A 26,334-nucleotide genomic window follows, 5' to 3' on the forward strand; every position below is an offset into this window, starting at 1 on the left:
ACGCAACATCGTATTTATGTCGAAGTCACAAAATGATCAACCATGTCATACCTACAGCCTATTTTTAACACCCTCGACAGTTTGCGGGGGTTCGCTAAGCGCGTGCTTGCACTCGGAGCTTATTTGAAATTTACCCCTATTCATTCCCAATGGAGGCCGGAAGCCGATACGAACCAGGAAGTCCTTAAATGCTAACATGAAAGACTACAATCTACTACATGCTTCCGCGTTACTGAAGAACTCTATTCCGGCCCCATACGGAATTTACAATAGGCAACTCCCCAGACCTAATCTCACTTGTGATTAGGTCTGGTGTTAACCAGGCAAGGGGAAACGCTATTTCTACCTAAACCAGCGCTCGCTTAAAATTGCATAACTTCAGAATGGAATGAGCTAGGAGCATACCGTTTTGACATACAGAAAGCTGAGTTTCTGGCATGTGTCTGTAGGTGTAAGACAAAATATTTGGTGGCTGTTCAAAAAATGACAAAAACTGATTAAACTGGCTGGGAGTCTACAACTAAAATTCCAAATAACGCCTGGGGTTTAATGTGTTAATATAATATGAATACAACAAAAATTGCCATCAACACGATCCTAAATGCAAAAAGAAAGTTTGAGAATAACACAGGAGCAACCAAGTGCAACCTGTTCCTTGAGTGACATCTTAGCCGCATCTCCTAAAATATCGAAGTCTTTGACTAAGCAAGGGTATCAGAACACAGTGAGATCTCCTCCTTTCCACCCGATCAATTCAATCAATTAAACTCTTGCTGCGGCCACCCAACACTTCTCAAGGGAACACGCACAACTAGCCAATTTAGATGAGGGTTACTATTGGGCCAATTCCACGATGCAGATGTGGGCATGAGCCGATATTGAAATACTTCTACAATTATAGAATTTCAAATTCATATTACTTTCACTGACAAATACATTTCAACTCATCATAACAATATCATGGTGTTACCATTTTCAACAACCAGTTACTACTAGCCACGTTATGGGTGTGACGGAACATGGGCTTAATCAAATTAAGTAAATGCTTTACTAAATGCTTCTTTTATGGGTAACACTTTAAAATAATGGATGCAAAAAAGCATTATAAAGACTTAATAAATAATTAACTATTGATGAACAAAACATTAACAAACGTTTGTAAATGATTAGGAAATGTAAACAAATGCTTGTAAATGACTAGGAAATGTTATGTTAATATTTCATATTTATCAAACATTTACAAGTTGCTTGTAAATGAATAAAATAGTCTGTTATAAGGTGTGTAAAATCTTGAATATATCATTTGTAGATATTTTATGAAGCATTAATAAAGCTTAGTTAATAATAAAAACATTTGTTAATGTTTTATTCATCATTAGTTAATTATTTACTGAGTCTTTACTAAGGAACATTATTATAAAGTGTTACCCTTTTATGCTATCCTGTTTCTTTCACTAACAAAAATCAAACAATCAATAACAGCTTGACTTAAATTGTGTCCCTGTACATCAGTTTTCTTCCGCCCATCCATATTATATATCTTATCAGCCCATCACTGCTGGTGTACGACCCAGTTTGGTGTAGGTGACTGAGACGTCCTGTAGGAGGAGGCTACTTACCCAACTATATATCTGGAACTATTGATCCTTATTATTACCTCCGCCAAGGAGGTTATCTTTTCGGTCGGGTTGGTTTGTCTGTCTGTGTCTGTCTGTCAGCAGGATAACTCAAAAAGCTATGAACGGATTTGGATGAAACTTTGTGGAGTTGTTCAGTTGGAACTGACAAAAGGAACAAGTGATTCAATTTTGGTGGCCGCAAATTGAATTGCGGGACAGGGCGAATTTTGACATTCCAGTTTCTAACTCTAGTAATCAATACTATTATTATGCTATTCTATTCTACCCACCCAGTTTAGCGTAGATGACTGAGACGTCTTGAAGGATGGCCCCGGTGGCCTGGCTCTGGGATTCACATACCACCTCCAGCAGCTCCACATACTGACGCATCGACGGGTTGCGCTCCACACCCAGCTGCATAAGGAAGCAAATATTTACAACATACAATGTATTACATTATATTACAATTCACTTAGCTGACGTTTTTATCCAAAGCGATTTAGTTACTTTACTGGGTAGGTGGGTATTGGCTACAGGGTATCGGAATTCTTTGAATTCTTTTGTTTTGGTTACTTTATTTATTCCCGTTGCAGAAATTAGCTACAGTCTAACAAAGTATGCAATTGCAACAACATTAAACAATAAACTATATAATAAAGTGGTGTGTGTGTGTGTGTGTGTGTGTGTGTGTGTGTGTGTGTGTGTGTGTGTGTGTGTGTGTGTGTGTGTGTGTGTGTGTGTGTGTGTGTGTGTGTGTGTGTTTTAAGGAAGCGATCCAGATGGCTCACCCCTAAGAAGAGGCTCTTCATGTCTAGTGAGGCGCCATAGAAGGGTGCCAGGAATTTGGGCTCCTGTAGGCCGTTAGTGGCGCGGGGCACCAGGTCCTTGTAGCGCAGGAACATCCCCGTAGGATCGCTCCAGCACACGTCTCTCAGGTGGTAGAACTGACCAGAACACCAGTTGTTCTTCATTCTGAGGAACCAACACAACCATCATTTGCACACCCCTCTCATTTGCAGAGGTGTTAAAAGTAAAATACAAGTTAACAAAAAACAAAACAAAAACAGTTTCCTTCCAACACAGGTAACTTATCTGAGAAACCAGTAGACCTGTGTACGTGTCTTACGATCAACTGACTCTGCACTGGTTGGATCAAGTTTGTGGTGGGTCCTTGTTAAGTTTTTAGTGTTTTTCAGTAACCACAGTCCATCTACCTCATTTAACTAAATGGGTTCTGATTTTGTGGACCGAGCCAACCCTACTAGTTCATTTGTGATTTTGCCTAGATGTTTGAGCAGGTGGCATTGTATTATGTCAGTATACTTGTCCGATAACGCTGTGTCTGACTGTGATGACTGTCCTGAAGGCCTCTCCTGCTTCCTGTCTGCCATTGAGCCTGGTCTATAAACACAAACACCACCACATTCACCTTAACAGACATTCATAAAGTTAAGTATCACTATTTTAATAATGAGGCTGCTGTTTTAAATTCTGTACTGTGTCCTTTTACCATGAAAGACACTTTAAAAATAGAAGGTTTCAGACAGACTGCGACACACATGCAAACACACACGCACACACACTTTCCAAAGTCCACCACTCTACTCAACATTAAGTCCAGAGATTAACCTCTGTTTTACACACCTGCTGTGTTCGTGAAGACAAATATCTCTACTTTACTCGACATTTGACCAGGCCTTCCTGGCAGAGGGGACACTTTGTCTCAAGGGGAATTCAGAGGCTAAATAAGGGTAAAATGAAATGAAAACTGGAGTCCGCTGGCAGTCTCACCTCTTGTCCACCTCCACCAAGACAGAGCCACACACACGCACACCGCTCCACTGAATTGTTGGCCCCCCAGCCTCTCCCCCCTCCACGGAGATGGCGGGAGTCACGCACGCACGCACGCACGCACACTCTCTGCTCAGCCTCACCTCTGTGCCAGCTCCACGAAGACAGCGGGGGTGTGTTGGAAGAGCTCCTTGAGCTGCCTCGGGGGGCAGTTGGTCTGCAGGTAGCTGTAGACATTACCAATGTGCTGCGTGGTGGTGGTGAAGAGCGCCTCTCCCCCCTCCCCATCATCCCCCTCCCTGGGTCCCACAGCGGAGGGGTCAGCACTGGCCTGGGAGCTCCACTTCTTCAGGTACTCAATCATCTCATCCACAGACACCGTGTGCCTCATGCCTGACCACCAAGAGGAAGAGAAAATATTCATTAATAAATTACTTCCATAGTCAAGTAGATCATTTATGTTCTTCAGGTATTCGATTGTCTCATTCACAGATACTGAGATACTGTGCCTCATGCCTAGGGCAGGTAGAAGAAAAGTGGGCTCAAGAAGGGGCGTGACACCCAAACTTTGGAGGGCATTTTCTTCAAAACCCTTTGAGGCAGGATGGTAAAACTTGGTATTCTTTCAGCTGGCATCAAAAGGTACCCCTCTGTGCAATATCAGGCAAATCAAAGAGTAACCTGGGAAGATTTTAGGGAATTGTGTGAACAGGGTTCCCACTCTATGTCAGACATAACATTCCACGAGTTTACCTGACTATAAAACAGAATTTCCATGACCTCTCGTAAAACAAAATGGCCAAAACATTGGTAAGAAGAGGACAATTAGCTCTGTGGTCATCAATTTGTAACAGCCTGTCTTTCAAATTGCCATATGCAGTCAACTCGCTTCAGCATTTGCCAGACATATTTGCCTGAATTGAGAAGTTTCTTGACATTTTGAAATTCTACAACAGGAAGTATTTTAGACAAACAAAAGCACTACACTATACTACAGTTCCACAATATTCCCTGATTGCACGTGCAAAGTGCTCAAATACCATGACTTTCAAGGACTAGAAAAACCTCTGAATTTCCATATTTCAAGAATTCCATGACCAGTGCGAACCCTGTGTAAATGGGCATGAGGTAGTAAGGTACACCAACAACGTACCGATGCCCCTGGTGAATTCGCTGGGTGCCAGTGACATGTCCACATAGTCCACGTGAGCCCCCAGCAGACTGTGCACCTCGTGGGAGTAGAGGTAGACGGCGCCGGGGGAGCGGTACACTGCCGAGGGGGAGGGAGATGGAGAAGGGCGGTCCTCGGCCCCCTGCTCAGCGCGGACGGCAGGCACCCACGTCAGCCGCGTCAGGCCGATGTGGAACGAGGAGCGGGCATTCCGTGACACGCGCCCATCACCGTCGACCAGCTGGGCACTGAGGTACTGGGAGTATCTCTCTCTGTTGATGAGGAGAGGAGAGGAGAGGAGAGGAGAGAGGGGGAGAGAGGAGGAGGGAGGGAGGGAGGGAGGGAGAGGAGGAAGGAGAGAGAGAGAGAGAGAGAGAGAGAGAGAGAGAGAGAGAGAGAGAGAGAGAGAGAGAGAGAGAGGAGGGGAGGGGAGGGGACGGGAGGAGAGGAGAGGAGAAGGAGAGGAGAAGGAGAGGAGAAGGAGAGGAGAGAAGAGACATGGTAAGTTCATTGACCTATGTTGACAAGTCATACAACACTCACACGTCACCACAAAGTTTGTGTGTGTGTATGTGTGTGTGTGTGTGTGTGTGTGTGTGTGTGTGTGTGTGTGTGTGTGTGTGTGTGTGTGTGTGTGTGTGTGTGTGTTTACCTCTTCTCCCTGTCACAGAGAGAGAAGAGAAACGGAAACAATGCTTGTGTTTGTGTTTTTGTTTTCTTCCCATCACCACATCTACTGTAGTCATGACATGCCTTGAGCTACATGCATCATTTGCTGTGCCATGGGGACAAATAAAGCTGACTAACTAATTAACAGTACTATAAAAAGTCTCTCTATGCGTGTGTGTGTGTATGTGCGTATGTGTGCGTGTGTGTATCATCTTGCAACACACACCCGTCTCTCCACTTCAAATCACTTCAAACTCCCTATGGGTTCAATGACTCATCGTGAAGCAACTACATCCAAAAACCACAATCCTGCTCCCGAAAAAAAGGAAATGGAAGAAAAAAAAACTATTGCACATCAAGCCAGAGACAATGAGAAAACTTCACGCAGTCAAGTCAAAGGCAAAGCAGAGCACTTTAGCTTGTCTCACACCAGATACGAGGAGGGAGTTGGGCACCGTCACGCTGCCGTCAATCAGAGAGCTGATGGGGGGTTGTTATAGCGACGGGGAGGATGCTGAGAAGAGCAGGATGCAGCTGGGAGCGCAGCATCAGGACCATTGTGATCACAGGGATGCAGAAAAGAAGGGAGAGGGAAGGATGGAGAGAGGGATGTATAGAGGAAGGGGGAGGGAAGGAGAGAGGGAGGGATGCAGACAGGTAGGGAGAGGGAAGGATGGAGAGAGGTATGGGGTCATTCCATGTCAATTCACATGATTCCCTAGAATCTCCCCAGGTGACCCTCTCTGATTAACCCAATATTTCACATAAAGGTACCTTTTGATGTCAATTGAAAGAATACCAAGTATTAGCGCCCTACGTCCAACGGTTGCGGAGATGAAGCCCTCCAAAGTTGGGGTGCCATGCCCACTTTTCAAGCCTGTGAATTGCATACAAAATTTACAAGCAGATTTTGACACCTCTGCTTTTAGTTTGAAGGAAGATACAGGCCTAAAAATCACCATGGCCCCTCAATATGACCCTGTCTACCAGATGATGTACTTAAAAATGGCATGCCTTGATTATTTTTGGCTATATTAAGCCTGAAAAACTGAATTAGTGAAACGTGTGTTGAAGAGTCTTGCCACTTTGGGGTTCCAGATCTTGGAAACTATGTATGCTTTGGGAGTTATAATTGATTTTCCATCATATTTGGGAACTGTACAGTGTATTCCAAAAAAAATAGGGCACTCAGCCTTTTAATGATGGAATAGGAGGGAATCAAAAACAGCTTTTGGACAAAATGACCTTACGGTACCCTCTACTTCAGGCCTCAAATTAACCATGTGGGCACTTGATGACTGGAACGCCCTTTTAACCCATGTACAGTAGCACTGTATCAAACATTCAAGCTTGGAAAAATGTTGTTTTTTCAAAGTTCTTCATATTAATCTTGGCCTTCAAAGTATATGTTTTTGTCTATGTCTCATCACAGTGTCTGGTTTGTCTGCTGCCATCTGCTGGTCAAAAAACGCAACAACAGTGTAATTTAAGAAAACAAAAGGGGTTGGAAAGTCTTGCCCATAATTTACCAATAAAGTAGCCGAGAAATCTAGACGCCCCTAGGGGTTAAGCTTGCTAGGCTGCCAATGAAGCACTTTAATTCTACAGTATATTGCTATATATTAATTATGATTTTAACAAGCATCAAAGTATATGTGTTTTTCTCTATATCGTATCACAGTGTCTGTTTTGTCTGCTGCCATCTGCTGGTCTAAAAAAGTAACAACAGCGTAATGTCAGAAAACAAAAGGGGCTGGAAAATCTTGCCCATAATTAACCAATAAAGCACTGTAATTATTATACAGTATATTGCTATATATTTATGATTTTAACAAGCATGATGAATATTTCTAGTTTAAATAATTTTCTGAGAGTGACTGATTAATGCTCAATCATGATGCCAGTCCCAAGATGGCCTCACCCTGCACTACATTTCTACCAGACATGGGGGTGGGGGTGTCCTGGTAGAAATGTAATCATGATTGAGCATTCTGCATGATGCCTGTTNAAAATCATAATTAATATATAGCAATATACTGTAGAATTAAAGTGCTTCATTGGCAGCCTAGCAAGCTTAACCCCTAGGGGCGTCTAGATTTCTCGGCTACTTTATTGGTAAATTATGGGCAAGACTTTCCAACCCCTTTTGTTTTCTTAAATTACACTGTTGTTGCGTTTTTTGACCAGCAGATGGCAGCAGACAAACCAGACACTGTGATGAGACATAGACAAAAACATATACTTTGAAGGCCAAGATTAATATGAAGAACTTTGAAAAACAACATTTTTCCAAGCTTGAATGTTTGATACAGTGCTACTGTACATGGGGTTAAAAGGGCGTTCCAGTCATCAAGTGCCCACATGGTTAATTTGAGGCCTGAAGTAGAGGGTACCGTAAGGTCATTTTGTCCAAAAGCTGTTTTTGATTCCCTCCTATTCCATCATTAAAAGGCTGAGTGCCCTACTTTTTTTTGGAATACACTGTACAGTTCCCAAATATGATGGAAAATCAATTATAACTCCCAAAGCATACATAGTTTCCAAGATCTGGAACCCCAAAGTGGCAAGACTCTTCAACACACGTTTCACTAATTCAGTTTTTCAGGCTTAATATAGCCAAAAATAATCAAGGCATGCCATTTTTAAGTACATCATCTGGTAGACAGGGTCATATGAGGGGACCATGGTGATTTTTAGGCCTGTATCTTCCTTCAAACTAAAAGCAGAGGTGTCAAAATCTGCTTGTAAATTTTGTATGCAATTCACAGGCTTGAAAAGTGGGCATGGCACCCCAACTTTGGAGGGCTTCATCTCCGCAACCGTTAGACGTAGGGTGCTAATACTTGGTATTCTTTCAATTGACATCAAAAGGCACCTGTATGTGAGATATCGGCTAAATCGGAGAGGGTCATGTGGGGAAGGCGTGTGAATTGACATGGAATGACCCTATGTATAGAGGTAGGGAGAGGGAAAGAGAGAAGGAGGGATGCAGAGAGGCAGGTGAGTCACACAGACAGAGATGGGGCTTAGATGGGGAGCAAAGGAGGAGAGGGGGGAGGGAGGGAGAGAAGGGGGAGGCAGAGAGAGAGAAGAAGAGATGGCGGGGTGAAGAAGAGATGGCGGAATGAAGGAGAGGGGAGAAGGAAAGAAAGGCACACGTCTGTGCTGAAGTTAGTGTGTGTGAGAGTGTTTGTGTGTGTGTGTGTGTTTGTGAAAGAGTGAGTGAGTGAGTGAGTGGGTGTGAGTGAGTGAGTGAGTGAGTGAGTGAGTGAGTGAGTGAGTGAGTGAGTGAGTGAGTGAGTGAGTGAGTGAGTGAGTGAGTGAGTGAGTGAGTGAGTGAGTGAGTGAGAGTGAGTGAGAGTGAGTGAGTGAGTGAGTGAGTGTGAGTGAGTGCGTGAGTGCGTGAGTGAGTGAGTGACAGCATTTGAACGAGAGAGAGAGAGAATACAGAACTATGGCAGTGGAGGGAAGGACAAAAAAGGGGAAAGGAGACAAAAACAAAGTAAGCGCTACTCAGAGACAGAGAGGGGGCAGGATAACTGAGAGAGAGAGAGAGAGAGAGAGAGAGAGAGAGAGAGAGAGAAAGAGAGAGAGAGAGAGAGAGAGAGAGAGAGAGAGAGAGAGAGAGAGAGAGAGAAGAGAGAGAGAGAGAGAAAGAGAGAGAGAGAGAGAGAGAGAAAGAGAGAGTGAGAGGGAGGGAGGAAGATGAGCTACCGAGATAAAGGGGGCATGGGCTGATGGAGAGAGAAGAAGGGAGCAAGGAGAGAAGAGGAGAGAAGAGGAGAAACAGGAGGACAAAAGGGGAGAACGAGGAGAGACAGGGGAGTACACGTCTGGCGACAGGAGGGGAGGACATGTCTGGTGACAGCAGTGCTGACACCGCGCCTCGGCTAGCAGGGTGGGGTGGGTCATCTGTGGAGGAGGCACTGGGCAGGTGTGAGGTGTGTGTATGTGTGTGTGTGCGTGGTATAGTAGGAGAATGTGTGTGTGTGTGTGTCTGTGTCTGTGTGTGTGTGTGTGTGTGTGTGTGCGTGTGTGTGTGTGTGTGTGTGTGTGTGTGTCTGTGTCTGTGTGTCTGTTCTTTGTAGGGGGCACAAATACCTTTATTTTTGATATATCTTCTCTATATTTCAGTCTTGCACTTTATGTATGCATGTCTGAATGTCTGTTGAATATGTCTATGTTTATACCTAACGTGTGTCAATGTCTATATTTAAAGTATGTCTATGTCTGCATGGGAAAGTAAGAAACGTTTGTATGACCAGTACAATGTAAAGAAATCGACAATAACTCCGACTTGACTTGACATCCCACCTCACTGAGGAAAGGTACAGGACAAAGCTGTATCTATCAGCAGACAGTAGAAGTCCACACACTACAACACTGTCTGAAAGCTTTAATTAAGACATAAAACCCATGTTTCAACCCATGCAGGGTCTCCATCAGGCATGTCTCTCTTGCTCTCCGCACCAAAATCAGCTCATAACAATGTCTAGAGAGGGAATGTGCTTTTTTTAAATGGCTAAGGGGCTTAGCGAAATAAAACTAATGCTCCTGCTGTGATCAGCCTTAGTGATGCTCACAGTCAGCTGTTCAGGCAACTTCCCATCCCCCCCATGTCGCACACACGCACGCACGTGCACACACACATACAGCGACAGCAGGAAGGGGAGGTGGTTTGTGTATCTCCACAACGCTTTTAAAAACATGACACAGAGGTCGCAGAACACACACACACACACACACACACACACACACACACACACACACACACCACTCGTCCCCTGTTGTGCCCAACTTCCACCTATAGCTGTGCGGCAAACGGCTATAATCTTAGGGGTTAGGGGAGCACGGATACAGTGTTAAGGGTGGGTGGGTGTGGGTGGAGGGGCACTGTGGTATGAGTTGGTGTGTCGAGCCGCTTGGATCAAATGTGGATCAATACACAGACCACATCATGTGACATGACATGCAAACCAGTTACCACCACCTAGTGCCATCTACTTCTACCCCTTTATATACCCCTTTCCAATACATTCACGCACACGCGCGCGCACACACACACACACACACACACACACACACACACACACACACACACACACACACACACACACACACACACACACGCACACACGCACACACAAACACACAAACACAGAGGTAGAGATATGGATGCCATCAGGAGGTGAAAGGGGGAAAGAGACAGGGATGGATGGAGGGGCAGAGAAAGGGATGCATGGAAGAAGAGATATGAATGGATGGAGAAACACATGCTGGATGGATAAATGCAAGGAGGAGTGTACCGGTAGAGAGAGGTGTGTGTGTGTGTGTATGTGTGTGTGTGTGGTGTGTGTGGTGTGTGTGGTGTGTGTGGTGTGTGTGTGTGTGTGTGTGTGTGTGTGTGTGTGTGTGTGTGTGTGTGGGGGGGGGGGGGGGGGGGGGGGGGGGGGGGGGGGGTTGGAGAGAGAGAAAGAGAGACGAGGATACCAAGAGTGTGGAGAGAAGGAGAAGTCATACAGAGACCAACGGAAGAAAAAAAAAGTGAATACAGTGGAATAAAAAAAAAATAATGTGCAAGAAAAACAGGTCATGGTCAGGAGCAGAAAGGAAAAGGGAAAATCCACATGCACACACAGCTGTGGATTATGGACAATATTTTAGGGGGGTAAGGTAAGGACAACACGGCATGAGAGGTTAAAGGGTTAAAGGTAGATCGGACATGTGTGAATGGCTTTGTGCGGATTGTGGAAATAGTAGTGGAGAGTTTGGGTCGGATGGGGACAAACTTTGTGTGTGTGTGTGTGCGTGCATGAGCGACTGTGAGCACACGTGTGTGTGTGTGTGTGTGTGTGTGTGTGTGTGTGTGTGTGTGTGTGTGTGTGTGTGTGTGTGTGTGTGTGTGTGTGTGTGTGTGTGTGTGTGTGTGTGTGTGTGTGTGTGTGTGTGTGTGTGTGTGTGTGTGTGTACATAGGGGTTAAGTATGGGTCGACCTGGAATAAAGGATGGATTAAGGCATCCACCCGTATGACTGTAGGTTTGCCAGGTTGGCTGGGGATAATGATAATGCCATATGCATGTGCATATCTCCATATCTTCACTGTTGGCAAATAAATACCGTAACCAGCTTGCAGGATTTGCTAATTGTGAACATGCAATGCTTTCCAGAATGTACACATGCCCTCTCTCATTGACACGCACAGACACACACACACTTGCTCAGTCAAGTGTAGCCCATAAAGGCGCCAAGTGTAGCCCCATGATCATCAATAATGTATGGCAGCAACAACAGCAGAAAAAGCACCTTGTAGTAGTAGTTGCAGCACAGTATCGGCAGTGCCTCCTCAGTCATCTGCATGTATGGCGACAGCAGCAGCTGTAGTAGCCAAAGATGTGGACTTGTGACTTGGACTTGAGTCAGACTTGAGTCACACTTGACTTGAGAGTTGACTTTAAAATATAAGGAATTAATTGTGACTTGACTCGTAGACTTGTACTTGACTTGAGATTTGACTTGGACTTTACATGCCATTCCAAGTCAGGGCAAGCTAAAACTGTCAAGTCTAAATACATTCCATCTTCTGCATTGTATGTGAAAATATTACGTGAAAACAATGAAAATGAAATGATTTGCCCTTAACCAGTACCAGAAGGCCTACTATTTTCTTTGTTGTTAAAAAGTGACTGGCAAAGGGGGACATGCATAGCAGTGTGGAGAGGTAATGATTTTTTGACCATAAGTAATTATTAAGAATGTGCGTAGAATACATGGAGGCTTGGTAAAAAAATGAGACTTGGACTTGGATTTAGTACAACTTGGACTTGACTTGATCAAATGTATCTTAACTTGTGAATCGACTCAGACTTGATTGGAAGGACTTGAGGCTTACTTCACCTGCAAATTAGTGACTTGGTTCCATCTCTGCTCCATGGGCTTGGCCTGTTAGTACCACCATCAGTAGTAGTCCAGTCAAAGTTTTTCATAGTTCTAACTAACAGACCCACTCTGGTCCAGTGTCCTTACCCGGTATCCCAGTTGTTGTTGAGGAGGCCCAGAAGGTTGCGCCTCTGCTCCAGCTTGGCCTTGTCTGAGAGCCCCTCGGCTGTGGCCAGGGCCTGGAACTCCTCACACTGGTGGTCTTCCAGGATGTAGACTCCACCCACGGGACGCGGCCACAACTTGGACTCATCCGCCCACGGACTACACGCCTGGGACGAGAAGGAGAGATAGAATGTCATTACCACCGCCAAGGAGGTCACGTTCTCGGTCGCGTTGGTTTGTCTGTTGGTCCGTTTGTCAGCATAACTCAAGAAGTTATGCACGGATTTTGATGAAATTATGTGGAGTTGTTGGAAATACCACAAGGAACAAGTGACAAATGATCCGAGTGGATTTTTTTTAAAGGATTCGTCACCATTGCGGGATAGGGCGAATGCTGACATAGCAGTTTCTAACTCCACAAAAACAAGGCAGAAATACTTGGGGGGGGGGTGACATAGCCTTCTTGGCGGAGGTCTGCACTCTCTGAGTGCATTTCTAGTTGATGACATTAAGTCATATTATGTTATGTTAATGATATAATGTGGGTTTAGGGACTGGTGGTCCTCAGTTTCTTATTTTATTCCTGCCAAGTATGTGTGTACAGTACCTAAGTGTGTGCTCTTTTTGTTTAGTCATCTGTAGTTATTCATTCACTTAGTTAGCTCACATAATTCGGTCAGTGGCTTTGTCTCTTTAAACTTGTTATAGTTAAGTCAGATTTGCTAGAGTGTGCTGGAGCCTCTGAGGTGTATGGGCAGGGTGATCTCCATGTCTGGAACGAGTCTCCAGGGACGACACGCGTGTTTCACTGCTGCCAACAAAAACACCCCTGGAGCTGATGGCAGAGGAGCAAACAGCAGGTGCAGTGACGAGTTTGTCAACACACGAGTTTAGACCGCCTCTAGAGACAGCAAAGCCAATACTCTGATCACTCGTCACGACATCTCAATAACACCAGCTCACTTCAACACAGGATCAAGGCCTGCTGGTATTAAGCCAATAATGTGATACCCCCGGGTACCAATACCTTAGAGGTGCCCGCTTTAGGACAAAAATATTTTAAAAGCTTGTTTCATGTGGTGTCCCCCTCGCTGGTTGTGAATGGTTGGTGACCCTGGAGCACTGCGCTTCTGGGACAAGCCAACCCATCCCACACCACATAAAAATACAAACCCTTCATCTCATGTGAATGTTCTAGTCAACGATTAAAATACCTGATCCCTAAGTCACCGCCACATGATGTCTCACTGAACTCCACTCGAAGAGGACCAACCCACCAAGCAGCATGGCACAAACAACGCCACCATTTCACGAAGGATTTTTGAGTGTTACATTAAAATATCTGTTAATCTGTGGTACATATTATTTTATTATTCTTTCTCTGAAGAGGAATTTAGGCTAAGTTTGTCAGTCGTATCTGCTGAAAGAAACCCACCCGCCGTTCATTGCATGTGGCTTTTCTAGTGAGCGATTTAAATGTGTGTTGTTAATATGTTCTTGTTATTCTTTCTATGAAGATATATTTAGTGTCAGTGCTTCATGTCTGTTTGTGTTGTGAGTCAGAAACGCCTCCCACCGTCCAGTGAAGTGGATTTCCACGGAAATAGTGACCAGGAGTTTCCAATAGTCCATATGTACAGTATCCCTCACAGGAATTAGGCGTGAGGGACAGTGGAAAGATGGATAAGTGGGTGGTAACCCATTTGGTATGTTACACATGGTGTGCGTATCTTTGTGTGTGTGTGTGTGTGTGTGTGTGTGTGTGTGTGTGTGTGTGTGTGTGTGTGTGTGTGTGTGTGTGTGTGTGTGTGTGTACATACACACATGTTAGAGAGATCTGAGGACTGGTGTGTGTGTGTGTGTGTGTGTGTGTGTGTGTGTGTGTGTGTGTGTGTGTGTGTGTGTGTGTGTGTGTGTGTGTGTGTGTGTGTGTGTGTGTGTGTGTGTGTGTGTGTGTATTGGAAAGGGGTATATAAAGGGGTAGAAGTAGATGGCACTAGGTGGTGGTAACTGGTTTGGCATGTCATGTCACATGATGTGGTCTGTGTATTGATCCACATTTGATCCAAGTGGCTCGACACACCAACTCATACCACAGTGCCCCTCCACCCACACCCACCCACCCTTAACACTGTATCCGTGCTCCCCTAACCCCTAAGATTATAGCCGTTTGCCGCACAGCTATAGGTGGAAGTTGGGCACAACAGGGGACGAGTGGTGTGTGTGTGTGTGTGCGCAACTATATGTGTGTGTGCAACTATATGTGAGTGCGAGTGTGTGTCAGAGCGAGTGCGAGTGTGTGCGAGTGCGAGCGTGTGTGTGGTAGTTGGTCCAGGTTTGCAGTGGATAGCCAGAGATTACAGGGGGCTTGCTGCCCCCACTTTGTCTCTGCCGGCTGGATTAGAGCGATGAGCACCGGTGCAGCACAGATAATGCCGGCTGCCTTTGGTCTTCACTTTATTCTTTTCTGAGAATGTGCCGGCCGAGAGAGCCCAGAGCTTTTGGAGCAGCAGCGAACCACTTAAGATTATGTAATGGCTAATAAATGAACACCAAATGCAGGCAGGCACACAGGCACACACTTGCTTCATTAGTCACACAAGGCGACTGAAACAGTAATACCAGAGAGAGTAGAGAGAGAGAGGTTCCATTGGCCCATTGTTTCCGGGTTCTATTATTGCAAGGGGGAGCAGGGGGAAATCCCCCTTTAGGCAGACCTAGGCAGACCTAAGGACTGTTCTATTCATTCTAGGAGTATTATGACACGCCCATTTAGGCAGACCAGAACCTGGTCATGTTAGGTGACCATAGCAACCTATTACATTGGCATATCTCTATACTTAAAGAATCTCTGGTAATACAGTCTCAGAAAACACAGTGTTCCGTTCATTATGTGTGAATGTGCGGTGTGTGTGTGTATGTGAATAATTAAGCAGGAATTGCGACTCTTGGCTGGACGCTGGCAACTGGACAAGTCGCCTGGGCAGTGCCCAAATGTGTGTGTGTGTGTGTGTGTGTGTGTGTGTGTGTGTGTGTGTGTGTGTGTGTGTGTGTGTGTGTGTGTGTGTGTGTGTGTGTCTTAAGTCCTTCATCACTGTCTGTTTACCCAGACAATAGTTCTGCTCCACATAATCATCCTCGTTGTAGCTTTTCCTTGGTCTCTCTCCCTCTCTCATTCTATCTCTCTCTTTTCTCTGCCACCACGTCCTCCTCTTTCCCTCTGGCTCTCTTTACTTTCTGTCTTTCTTTCCATCACCTCAAATTGACATCAGTCAATTTCTTGTCATTTGTCTCTGCAATCTCTCCCTTCAAATATACACCTCGCTCTTCCCATCTCTACCTCCGCTCCAAATCCCCGCCCATTTCTCTGTGTCCTCTATTCTCTCTCTCTCTCTCTCCATCCCTCTTTCATTCACCCCATCTCTCACCCCCCCCCCATCTCTCTCTGCCTTCTATTCTCCCCATCTTCTCCTCTCTCTCCCCCACCCCAATCTCTCCCTCTCCCTCCTCTCTCTATCCCTTACATACACAACGGGATCAAGGGGATTGTCTTTACAGGGGCACCCGTTCTCTCCTCTCTGTTCTCTCTCCACAGCGCTGGTGGTGGAATGTCTCTATGGGGATAGATAGGGCTGTTATACTGATGGGTTCACGGGGGTTACTCCAGTCTCAGGGGCTATAGTGTGAGGGGGTTTGCTTGGGCCTCTGGGACGTTTTTTCGGGCACGCCCGGTCGTCACAGCTGGCACGGGGGTGGCTCTCACCAGCTGCTAGGTGCAAAGGGTTCAGCTTTTGGTTTTGGGGGGGGTGGGGCCGTGGGTTTACTGGGGTCGATATCGGACTTTTCTGGTCAAGTCTGGCAGGCATAGCTCATCAGTAGCTGGATGTTGGGGATACAACAAAGGGGTGTGTGTGTGTGTGTGTGTGTGTGCGAGCGCGTGTGTGCAGTCACTGACGTACTGCAGGGTAGCTTGGGCCTTGGGGCGTTTTTCAGGCACGGCTGGCTGACACAGCTGGCGCCGTGGAGCTCACAAGCTGCTGGGTGCAGAGGCTTCACCTTTGGGGTGGCGGGTTACTGAGGTTGTCTGGACAAGGCTGGCAATGCATCAATCAACTAAGTTTTATTTCTACAGCACGTATACAGAGAACACAGCCGCATCAATGTGTTTCCCCTTGAAATGGATTAGCGAGTTGGTCTTTCAATCTGAAGGTTGTAGGTTCAAATCCCACCTAACCTCTCTCCACACCTCCAATCCATGGCTGAGGTGCACTTGAGCAAGACACCTTACCCTACATTGCTCCAGGGACTGTAACCAATACCCTGAAAAACAATAACTGTAAGTCGCTTTGGATAAAAGCGTCAGCTAAGAGTAATGTAATATTGGGCACAGAGAGTGTGCCTACAGACTCGGTGAGAAATGTACAGGAATGCACGTATAGGTGAGGTAGGTACTGTATATTGGTTAGGTGAGGTAATGCTTCTCTCTTTTATTTGGCAAAGCTGACTACTTACACGGGGATCCACTGCTCAGGTACGTCAACACAGCTCGCCAGACTGGACGCTCTAGTTAGTAGTAGTGATAGTCCTTCCAAGCTTCAAGTCATCATCCTTATTTATGTTAGCTTTAAAAGAATTAGTAGCATCTCTTCTACCTATAAACTATCATTTGTATCAGTATTTGTTATCAGTTTGTATTCATAATTAATTTTATTTTACAATGTTGGCAAGTGTGATAAACTGAATAGAATTGATTTAAAAAGACGAGTTGCATCGAACCAAATAAGGGGAGTTGAGTGTGTGTGTACAGGCAATGCACTAGTAGCCATGGTGCTCATTAGAAGGGGAGTTGGGTAGAGCCACTCTGCCGTCTTACCAGTTGCTCTGCGTTGAGGGTGCGTCTCTCCTTCTTAAAGATCAGCAGGTCTCTGACACCCAGCGCCTGCAGCAGCTCACGCCAGCCCACCAGGTCACGATCCGCACGCAGGTAACACGGGTCAACCAACACCCACTCCACACCTAGGGAGAGACATAGAGAGAGAGAGAGAGAGAGAGAGAGAGAGAGAGAGAGAGAGAGAGAGAGAGAGAGAGAGAGAGAGAGAGAGAGAGAGAGAGAGAGAGAGAGAGAGAGAGAGAGAGAGAGAGAGAGAGGGAGGAAAAGAAAAAAAGAAAGAAATGACGATAAGTAGGTGAAAGTATAATGGACATGATATACAAGCTCACCTGAACATGCACAAAGTACAAGCACGCACGCACACATGCACGCAAATGTCAGTCTTCAGAGTCAGGGAGCAGGTGAAGCGTGCTGATGGTTCCAGTGCTGTGACCCTTTTACTTCAAAAGCTTACGTAACTCTCAATCCCCCTGAAACACTAACACACACTCATCATACACGCGCACACGCACACACACTTCACGCCTTGGTGAGCATCAACAAAAGCCTGAGCAGAGCGCTGTGAGCTGCTGACGTGTGTCTTTTGGCCGGTGCGGTGTGGTACAGGGGGCTTTGAAGTAGCCAGCTAACGCAGTATGATCATACAGGAATGTGGGTGGCAGGGGCGTGGTGTGTGTGTGTGTGTGTGTGTGTGTGTGTGTGTGTGTGTGTGTGTGTGTGTGTGTGTGTGTGCGTGCGTGCGTGCGTGCAATCCCGATGCTTAAGCATACTTTCTAGTTGGGCTGATTTCGTTGGGACAACCAGGGCCTAGCGGTCAGGGAGGTTAGAGGGTTGTGTGTTTGAACCTCACCCGTTGTTCATGTAAATAAAATTCAGCATAATGGACAAGAGTGTACGGTATCTTCCCCTCTAAAGCGAACCTCACCAGTCATCCCGCTTTCCTTCCTTCACCTCTTCCTTTTAAACTATTTATTTCGGCCATTTTAAGACGGAGACAGGAAGTGAGTGTGGGAGAGATGGCTCAGGCGCTGGGATACGCAACAGGAAGGACACGTTCATTTGCTGGGCCGGTTGGTGTAGCGTAATCTAATGTACCGTCCGTGTCCTTTGGTGAAAAATTCAGTGTAAAGTAATGTAATGCAATGTGAGAAAGTATAATGTAATATAGAGCAGTGTAGTGCAATGTAATACAATGTAGTATAATGTAATATAAAGTAATGCAAAGTAATGGAATGGAATCGCATGTAATGTGACGTAACACAATGTAATGTAATGCAAGTGGTACCGGGCAGTTTGCTGGGCAGGTCCATGTTGCCATAGTCCTTGGGGAAGTGAACGCGGCTCTGTGCGGGGCAGAGGAGGCCTCGATTGGTCAGCACGGGGACTGAGACCTCCAGGCCACCGTAGTCTTGTTCTCGCACATGCTGCTTCAGGAACAGCAGGTAGCTGACAACCACGTCCTGAGACTTCACCTGGGGAGAGGGTGGACACACAAAGGGAGAGAGGTCAGTGTGTTTGTGTGTGTGTGTGTGTGTGTGTGTGTGTGTGTGTGTGTGTGTGTGTGTGTGTGTGTGTGTGTGTGTGTGTGTGTGTGTGTGTGTGTGTGTGTGTGTGTGAGGAGGGGAGAGAGGAAGTGTGTGTGTGTGCGTGTGTGTGTGTGTGTGTGTGTGTGTGCGTGTGTGTGTGCGTGCGTGCGTGCGTGCGCGTGTGCAAGAGACAGAATGTCCCAGGACACATCAGGACCAAGTGCAAAAGCGAGCAGCACCCTCCACACGCAATACCCCTGCTGCCTCTTCTCCTTACCATGCAAATGTATGCAGAGAAAGCAGGCAGGAAGGACAAGCACAATGCAGAGATAAGGAAAGAAGGGAAGGAGGAGGGAAAGGAAGAAAGGATAATGAATGAACAGAGAGAGAGGGGCAAAGGAAGAGAATTGAGGCAGGCTGCCTGGGGAAAAAAAGAGTAGTAAGAAAAGCGGATAAGGAAAACAAGAGAAGAATAGACAGAGGAAAAGAAGATGCACAGATTAAAGGGATGAACCGAAGTGGATAGAGAGAGGAAGAGGGAGGCCAAGCTGGAGGGAAAAGAAGAGAGAGATAAGAGGAAGAGAAAGAAAAGAAAAAAGATAGCAAAAAGATGAGAGATGAACAGAGGCGTACAAAGAAAAGTAAAGGGCAGGAAAGAGAGAGATGAGTAGAAGGATAAAGAAAAGAAGAGGGGTATCAAAGGAAAGAACAGAGAGAGATAGAAGAGATGAGAAGCCAATGGGCTGCAGCTATCAGAGGTAGAGGGGCAGAGAGGGAGAGAGAGAGAGAGAGAGAGAGAGAGAGAGAGAGAGAGAGAGAGAGAGAGAGAGAGAGAGAGAGAGAGAGAGAGAGAGAGAGAGAGAGATATGGGAGAGACATTCCCGGTAACCTGAAGTAGGGATTCCTTGTAACCTACAGGTTACGGAGAATCCCTATTAGGGATTCCTTGTAACTTCTTAGAGATTTATAAGGATTCCCGTAACCTGAAATAGGGATTCCCGTAACTTTTTAGGGATTCCGTAACCTAGTAGGGATTCCGTAACTATTAATAGGGATTCTCGTAACCTATGCCCAGGGATATAGTTGTTTCTGGTGTTGCTATTATTATTATGTCTAGTGGGGTAAAAAAGTATTTAGTCAAACACTAATTATCATTCTTCCAAAAGTGAGTTGCTTTAATCGGCTTTATTGATATTTTCTTTACATGCACTGGTCACACAAAGAATTAAAATTACATTTCTTACTTTCCCACGCAAACATAGCCATACTTTAGGTATAGACATAGACAGTATAGACTTATAGGGTTTTCACACCTGGTCCCTTTCAACCCTTTAAGTGAACTCAGACCTGTGACTCAGCATTTTCTGTGCATATGTGAACGCTTCAAAGTGTACCCAGACCCCTTGGAACTGAACCGTACTGAGACCTTCATTGCTAGTTTTTAGTCTGTATGCTGTTGATGGAAGGTGAAAGAGTCATGACTTATGAGCTTGATTTACAAAAGTGCAATGCCTTACATTACAAATACCATGTAGTAATATTGTCACGTAACTGATTGATTTGAAAAGACAGCAACATGTAATCAGTCATGTGCAGGTATTAAAGTTTCTGAGAGCCTTACTACCCCAAACATCCAGGACAATCCAGGCCTATGCTCATATTTATGGACAGGAGGAGCGCAGCAAAAGGGGGGTGAAGATGAGATGCCAACAGACGCTATGTCCATTCAATGGAGAAGAACATAAAAAGGTTATCAGGGAGGACAAGGAAATTATGGTTGGGACCATCTAAGGTGATCATGTGGTCGTTCCCCAGTTTGACCACAGAGAATACACAGTTGGCAGCTAACTGGAGAGGCCTAGGCCTTTGCCAAGCTATGGATCTTGTTAACCGTGGCTGTAAATTAGCAAATGTAAATTGACATTTTTGTATTGGGCATTTCATTGCATTGTATCGCAAAATGCATTTTATATAGCTTGTAAAAGTATGATCTCAAAATATTTGAATGGTACGCAAGTCATGTAAGTAACCTTTCTTCCCCATTATTATGCTGGGTTTGAAGTGCATCAGATCATCTTGACCATGTCCACATGCATAATACATTGAGTTGCCACCATGTGATTGGCTGATCAGAAATTTGCCTCAATAAACAGTTGAGAAGGTGTTGCTATCACGTAAAGTGGACGGTGAGTGTATATATCAGGCCCAGATTAAGGAGGATTTTACAGAAGAGATCCCCCCCTTCTGCTCCAGGGACAGTAACCAATGTAAATACTGTATCTGAAGAGTTCAGATGCAAAACCCCCAAACTCCATTTCTCCATTCCTGCACTTATATATTATTAGAGAACCCCGTTGTTGGTTTGACTTACATTCTTGTACTTGATAATACATATAAATAGTTATGTTACATAAATGAAATGTTAAAATATGCAATTTTGATAGCTTTGTATTAAATAAAAAATAAATTAAGATTATTTTCTGAAATGGCACTTAGGGGGTTTTGCATTTGAACTCTTCANCTGTAAGTTGCTTTGGACAACAGCATCAACTAAATGTAATGTAAAGTAATAAAATGTTTTATTGGTATTCTTGGTACTGCATTGAAGTTGAATCAATTAATCTTAAGTCAATCAATGAGGTTAATCAACTAACAATTAACGAATTAATAAATAATGTGCATCGCTTGCCCACACCATCTAATAATTAACCCTATCGCGCCGGATGCATCATATATGTCTCATCAAATTCAAAGCCCTCTCCACGCTGACACAAAAAAAAATCGATCTGAAAAACATCCTGCGTGTCATTTCCAAACGTCCTGCAGTACACGGAAACCGCCACAAGAGAGCAGTGGTCGACAACAAGTTGACCACAGCTCGGCGAAAAACAGGAAAATGGGGTAGAAGCGGTTTCCCTGACCGACGCTGAGATTTCGTCAAATTGCATAAGGTTTGTGTACAATTTTCCGAAATATAACTCTACATCCTTTAATTTGAACACTTGCTTTGTGCAATTAAGCAAGGAAGAGTTTATATTTTTACACCGTGTTGCAGAGAGATCGTGCTAAAACTGATGAGACATATAAGCACCATCCGGCGGTGGCAGGAAGTCAGCCATCAATGCATTTGCTCCATAGGGAAACTTACAAAGCACACCACGACGATCGTTTAACAAAACACACAAGTTGTTTTACTTCAAGACAAAGATATTGCCTTAAGAAACAGGTTTTACTTGCAATTTTGAAAATGTAATGCAAAATGTTGAAATTATGATCTCGTAAAAAATGCATTGAAGTGAATGGAGAAATGGTCCAATTGTAGTAATGGACCCATATATTCAAATTACACATCAAAAATGAAATATGATCTATATTACACTCATAAATAGGTTGTTAAGCATTCGATCAGCTATGTTTTTACATAGATTTTAAAAAATTACCCAACCAGGCTGTGGGAAATGTAAAATATGGTCCTGCTAAATCAAGGATAGGCTTAAAAAAATGGCAGGATCTCACTAAATATTTAAAGATAATCCTCAAATTAAATTGTCTGACAACTTTTTTAAATTAAAAAAAAGTTGTAAATGCATTAAAAGTCATTTTTCAATGGTCATGAAATTGGAATTTTCATTCATTAAAAGCCTGATGCATCATATATGATGCATTAAATATCTCAGCGACCTTAACAAAATTTTTAATTTTTTTTTTACATTTCTTATAAGGGACCAATATTGAAGCAAATTCCAAAAAAATAGAATTTTCTCTCATTGCTTTCATGGTTCAGGTTTCACAGGGTTAAAGGGAGAATTTTGGGTAACACTTTACAATAAGGTTACGTGAGTAATGACGGAATAATGTCTGAAGTAATGATTGATTAATAGTGAATAAATGATTCATGTATGCAGTAATGTCTACTCCATTAGTAGTCATGAATTACTCATGGTTGGAGTAATACTGATTCACTATGAAGTAAATGTGGTACATCAAGAGTTAATTAAGAGTGTGAGTTCCAAATGTTAGTAAATCATGTGCTAACATTGCTGCAAAAGATCTCTCCGATCATATATAAATCAGATCAGATGCCATTTAATGTATGGAAAGCCATTAACCACCCTTCTACATGTTAATTACGCATCAATGTCTTTACTAACCAGGCTTCGCCCGCCGACTAAGTGAACTCAAAGCCAATATATCTTAGGGGGCAACTCAAGTATTCCAACATGTAGGTACCTATAACTATACATTTTCTGAAATCTCCTGATGTGTAGATGCCATTTAATGTATGCAAGGCCATGTACCACCGTTCTACATCTTAATTATTTGTCAATGTCTTTACTAACCGGGCTTTGCATGCCGACTAAGTGAACTCAAAGCTAATATGTTTTAAGGGGCAACTCAAGTATTCCAACATCTAGGTACCTACAACTGAAGAGTTCAGATGCAAAACCCCCTAAGTGCCTTTTCAGAAAATAATCTTAATTCATTTTTATTTAATACAAAGCTATCACCATTGCATTTTTTTTTAATTATTATTTATGTCATATAATTATTTATATGTATTATCAAGTACATGAATGTAAACCAAACCAACAATTGGGTTCTCTAAAAATATAGAAGTGCAGGTCTTCAGAAATGGAGTTAGGGGGTTTTGCATCTGAACTCTTCAACTACTGTATACATGTTCTGAAAGCCCTTGATGTGTAGATGCCATTTAATGTAGGCAAAACCATGTACCACCCTTCTACATGTTAATTACAATTCAATGTCTTTACTAACCGGGCTTCACACGCCGACAAAGTGAATTCAAAGCCAATATGTCTTAGGGGGAAACTCAAGTATTCCAACATCTGGGTACCTAAAACTATACATTTTCCAAATACTCCTGGTGTGTAGATGCCATTTAATGTATGCAAAGCCATGTACCACCCTTCTATATGTCAATTAACCGTCAATGTTTTTACTGACTGTGCTTCACACGCCGACTAAGTGAAGTCAAAGCCAATATGTTTTAGGAGGCAACTCAAGTATTCCAACATAAAAGTACCTAAAACTATACATTTTCTGAAAGCCCTTGGTGTGTAGATACCATTTCATGTAGGCAAAGCCATGTACCACCCTTCTCAATTAACTGTCAAGGTATTTGGTATCCGGGCTTCGCATGCTGACTAACTCAACTCAAATCCAAAATGTTTTAGGGGGAAACTCAAGTATTCCAACATCTAGGTACCTAAAACTATACATTTTCCGAAAGCTCCTGGTGTGTAGATACCTTTTTAATGTATGCAAAGCCTTGTGCCACCCTTCTACATGTTAATTACGTGTCAATGTCTTTACCAACCGGACTTTGCATGCCGACTAAGTGAACTCAAAGCCAATATGTTTTAGGAGGCAACTCAAGTATTCCAACATCTAGGTACCTACAACTATACATTTTCGTAAAGCCCTTGATGTGTAGATGCCATTTAATGTAGGCAAAGCCATGTACCACCCTTCTACATGTCAGTTACGCGTCAATGTCTTTACTAACCGGGCTTCACATGCCGACAAAGTTAATTCAAAGCCAATATGTCTTAGGGGGCAACTCAAGTATTCCAACATTTAGGTACCTAAAACTATACTTTTTCCGAAAGCTCCTGGTTTGTAGATGCCATTTCATGTATGCAAAGACATGTACCTCCCTTCTTCATGTTAATTACGCGTCAATGTCCTTACTAACCGTGCTTCACACGTCGACTAAGTGAATTCAAAGCCAATATGTCTTACAATTCAAGTATTCTAACTTCTAGGTACCTAAAACTATACTTTTCCTGAAAGCTCTTGGTTAGTAGCTGCCGCTTGATGTAGGTAAAGCCATGTACAACCCTTATACATGTCAATTATGCATCAAGATCTTCAGTAACCAGGCTTCAAACGCAAACAAAGTGAACTCCAAGCCAATATGTATTAGGGGTCAACTCAAGTATTCGAATATCTAGGTACCTAAAACTATATATTTTCTGAAATCTCCAGGTGCGTAGACGCCTTTTAATGTATGCAAAGCCATGTACCACCCTTCTACAGCCGTCTCCAAAAGAGGAAACAGGGAAACAGCTCTTATGAGGAGCTGCATGCATGCTGCAGGTGTTTGGGGGCTTTTATCATTGATTAAATCATGAAGTTAAACATGTATTGCTCTACGAATAGCAAATATGTTACCATTACTCATTGCTCTTCATTGTTTTTCATTGTGTTGCTTTCCATGATTACAATGACCCTAACATACAGCTAAGGCCAAAGTTGTTTTTTTTTTTTTAAGAGGTGAGAGTGACTCAGTGATTAAGTATGACACCCGATTTGCGTATTTTAAGTGTTTTGAAGTGACTTATCTGCTCATTTTCACATTTATGTTCGATAGGCGACAAAACTTTTGTCTTGTGAAAATCTGCCCTGTCTGTGTTCATTAAAGGGTCAATCTTTCTTTGGTGCATGAAATTTATTTTTGTACATACATTTTCATTCGGGAGAGTTGTAGCTTTCATATGAGTGACTTCTGAAGCCAAGTGATTAATTGAAAGTCAGGTTATTAGCTGTTATTCCACAAAGATGGATAGGCGACAACTCTTTTGGAGACGGCTGTACATGTCAATTATGCATCAAGATCTTCAGTAACCGGGCTTCGCATGCCGACTAAGTCAACTCAAAGCCAATATGTTTTAGGGGCCAACTCAAGTATTTCAACATCTAGGTACCTAAAACTATACATTTCCTGAAAGCTCTTGGTTAGTAGATGCCTTTTAATGTATGCAAAGCCATGTCCCAGCCTTCTACATGTCAATTATCCGTCAAGGTCTTCAGTAACCGGGCCTCGCATGCCGACTAACTCAACTCAAAGCCAATATGTTTTAGGGGGCAACTCAAGTATTCCAACATCTAGGTACCTAAAACTATACATTTCCTGAAAGCTCTTGGTGTGTAGATGCCATTTAATGTAGGCAAACTCATGTACCACCCTTCTACAAGTGAATCACGCATCAATGTATTTATTGTTAAGTGAAGTGAAGTGAAGTTTCCCAACTTCTACATGTCAATTATGCTACACTGTCTTTACTAACTGGGTGTCATATACATAGTTGTTTATTTCATATCCAGAATATTTTGGAGGGTACTTCAGGTATTCCTACACCCAAGCTTACGTCATTGGCATCCTTGGGTGGTTCATATCACCGCCTAGGCACCTGATAGTTGTTCTTGTGAAGTTTATTTCAGCACCACCTACCCATGTTTGCCATGCTGACTCTGAGGACGACGTAAAAATGTCAAAAGGTAGTCTTGGTACTTGCAATAGAGCATAAATTACTTTCCACATCTGAAGATGTTCAGGTTAATTCCTTCACTAATTAGACTCTCCATCTCTTCACCCTGTGCATGCAGTGCATCAAACCTGCTGCAGAATGCACTTAGCAAACGCTACTTGTTAAAGAGTTCCCAGTACAGCAGTGAGGAGGGAGACAGTCACCTCCTCACAAGCTGGTTGACCACTGAAATGGAAGTTCTTTGAGAAATTACACTGAGGGCACCATAACATCCATCCTCTCTTTGANTTACATGTTTGCTAACTAGTGCTCGAACAATAATTAAAAGCTCAT

At 43.8% G+C, this 26,334-nt stretch overlaps 1 protein-coding gene across 3 annotated transcripts in view; it reads right to left on the reverse strand.

The window, feature by feature from the left end:
- Positions 1 to 26,334, reverse strand: part of wu:fj29h11 (uncharacterized) — a 128,728-nt gene that overhangs the window by 31,836 nt on the left and 70,558 nt on the right. For 2 of the 3 annotated variants that reach the window (XM_063221798.1, XM_063221797.1), the window contains exons 36-42: positions 18,469 to 18,655; positions 17,166 to 17,308; positions 12,275 to 12,459; positions 4,564 to 4,853; positions 3,554 to 3,803; positions 2,408 to 2,591; positions 1,910 to 2,033 (exon numbers count right to left, since the gene is read on the reverse strand). In XM_063221798.1, coding sequence (XP_063077868.1) covers positions 1,910 to 2,033; positions 2,408 to 2,591; positions 3,554 to 3,803; positions 4,564 to 4,853; positions 12,275 to 12,459; positions 17,166 to 17,308; positions 18,469 to 18,655 — 1,363 coding nt within the window. Of the gene's footprint in view, positions 1 to 1,909; positions 2,034 to 2,407; positions 2,592 to 2,942; positions 3,021 to 3,553; positions 3,804 to 4,563; positions 4,854 to 12,274; positions 12,460 to 17,165; positions 17,309 to 18,468; positions 18,656 to 26,334 lie in introns of all 3 variants that reach the window. The other variant, XM_063221796.1, reaches the window with a different exon arrangement.

The sequence above is a fragment of the Engraulis encrasicolus genome, chromosome 17, assembly GCF_034702125.1.
Source record: "Engraulis encrasicolus isolate BLACKSEA-1 chromosome 17, IST_EnEncr_1.0, whole genome shotgun sequence".
Taxonomy (NCBI): Eukaryota; Metazoa; Chordata; class Actinopteri; order Clupeiformes; family Engraulidae; genus Engraulis; species Engraulis encrasicolus.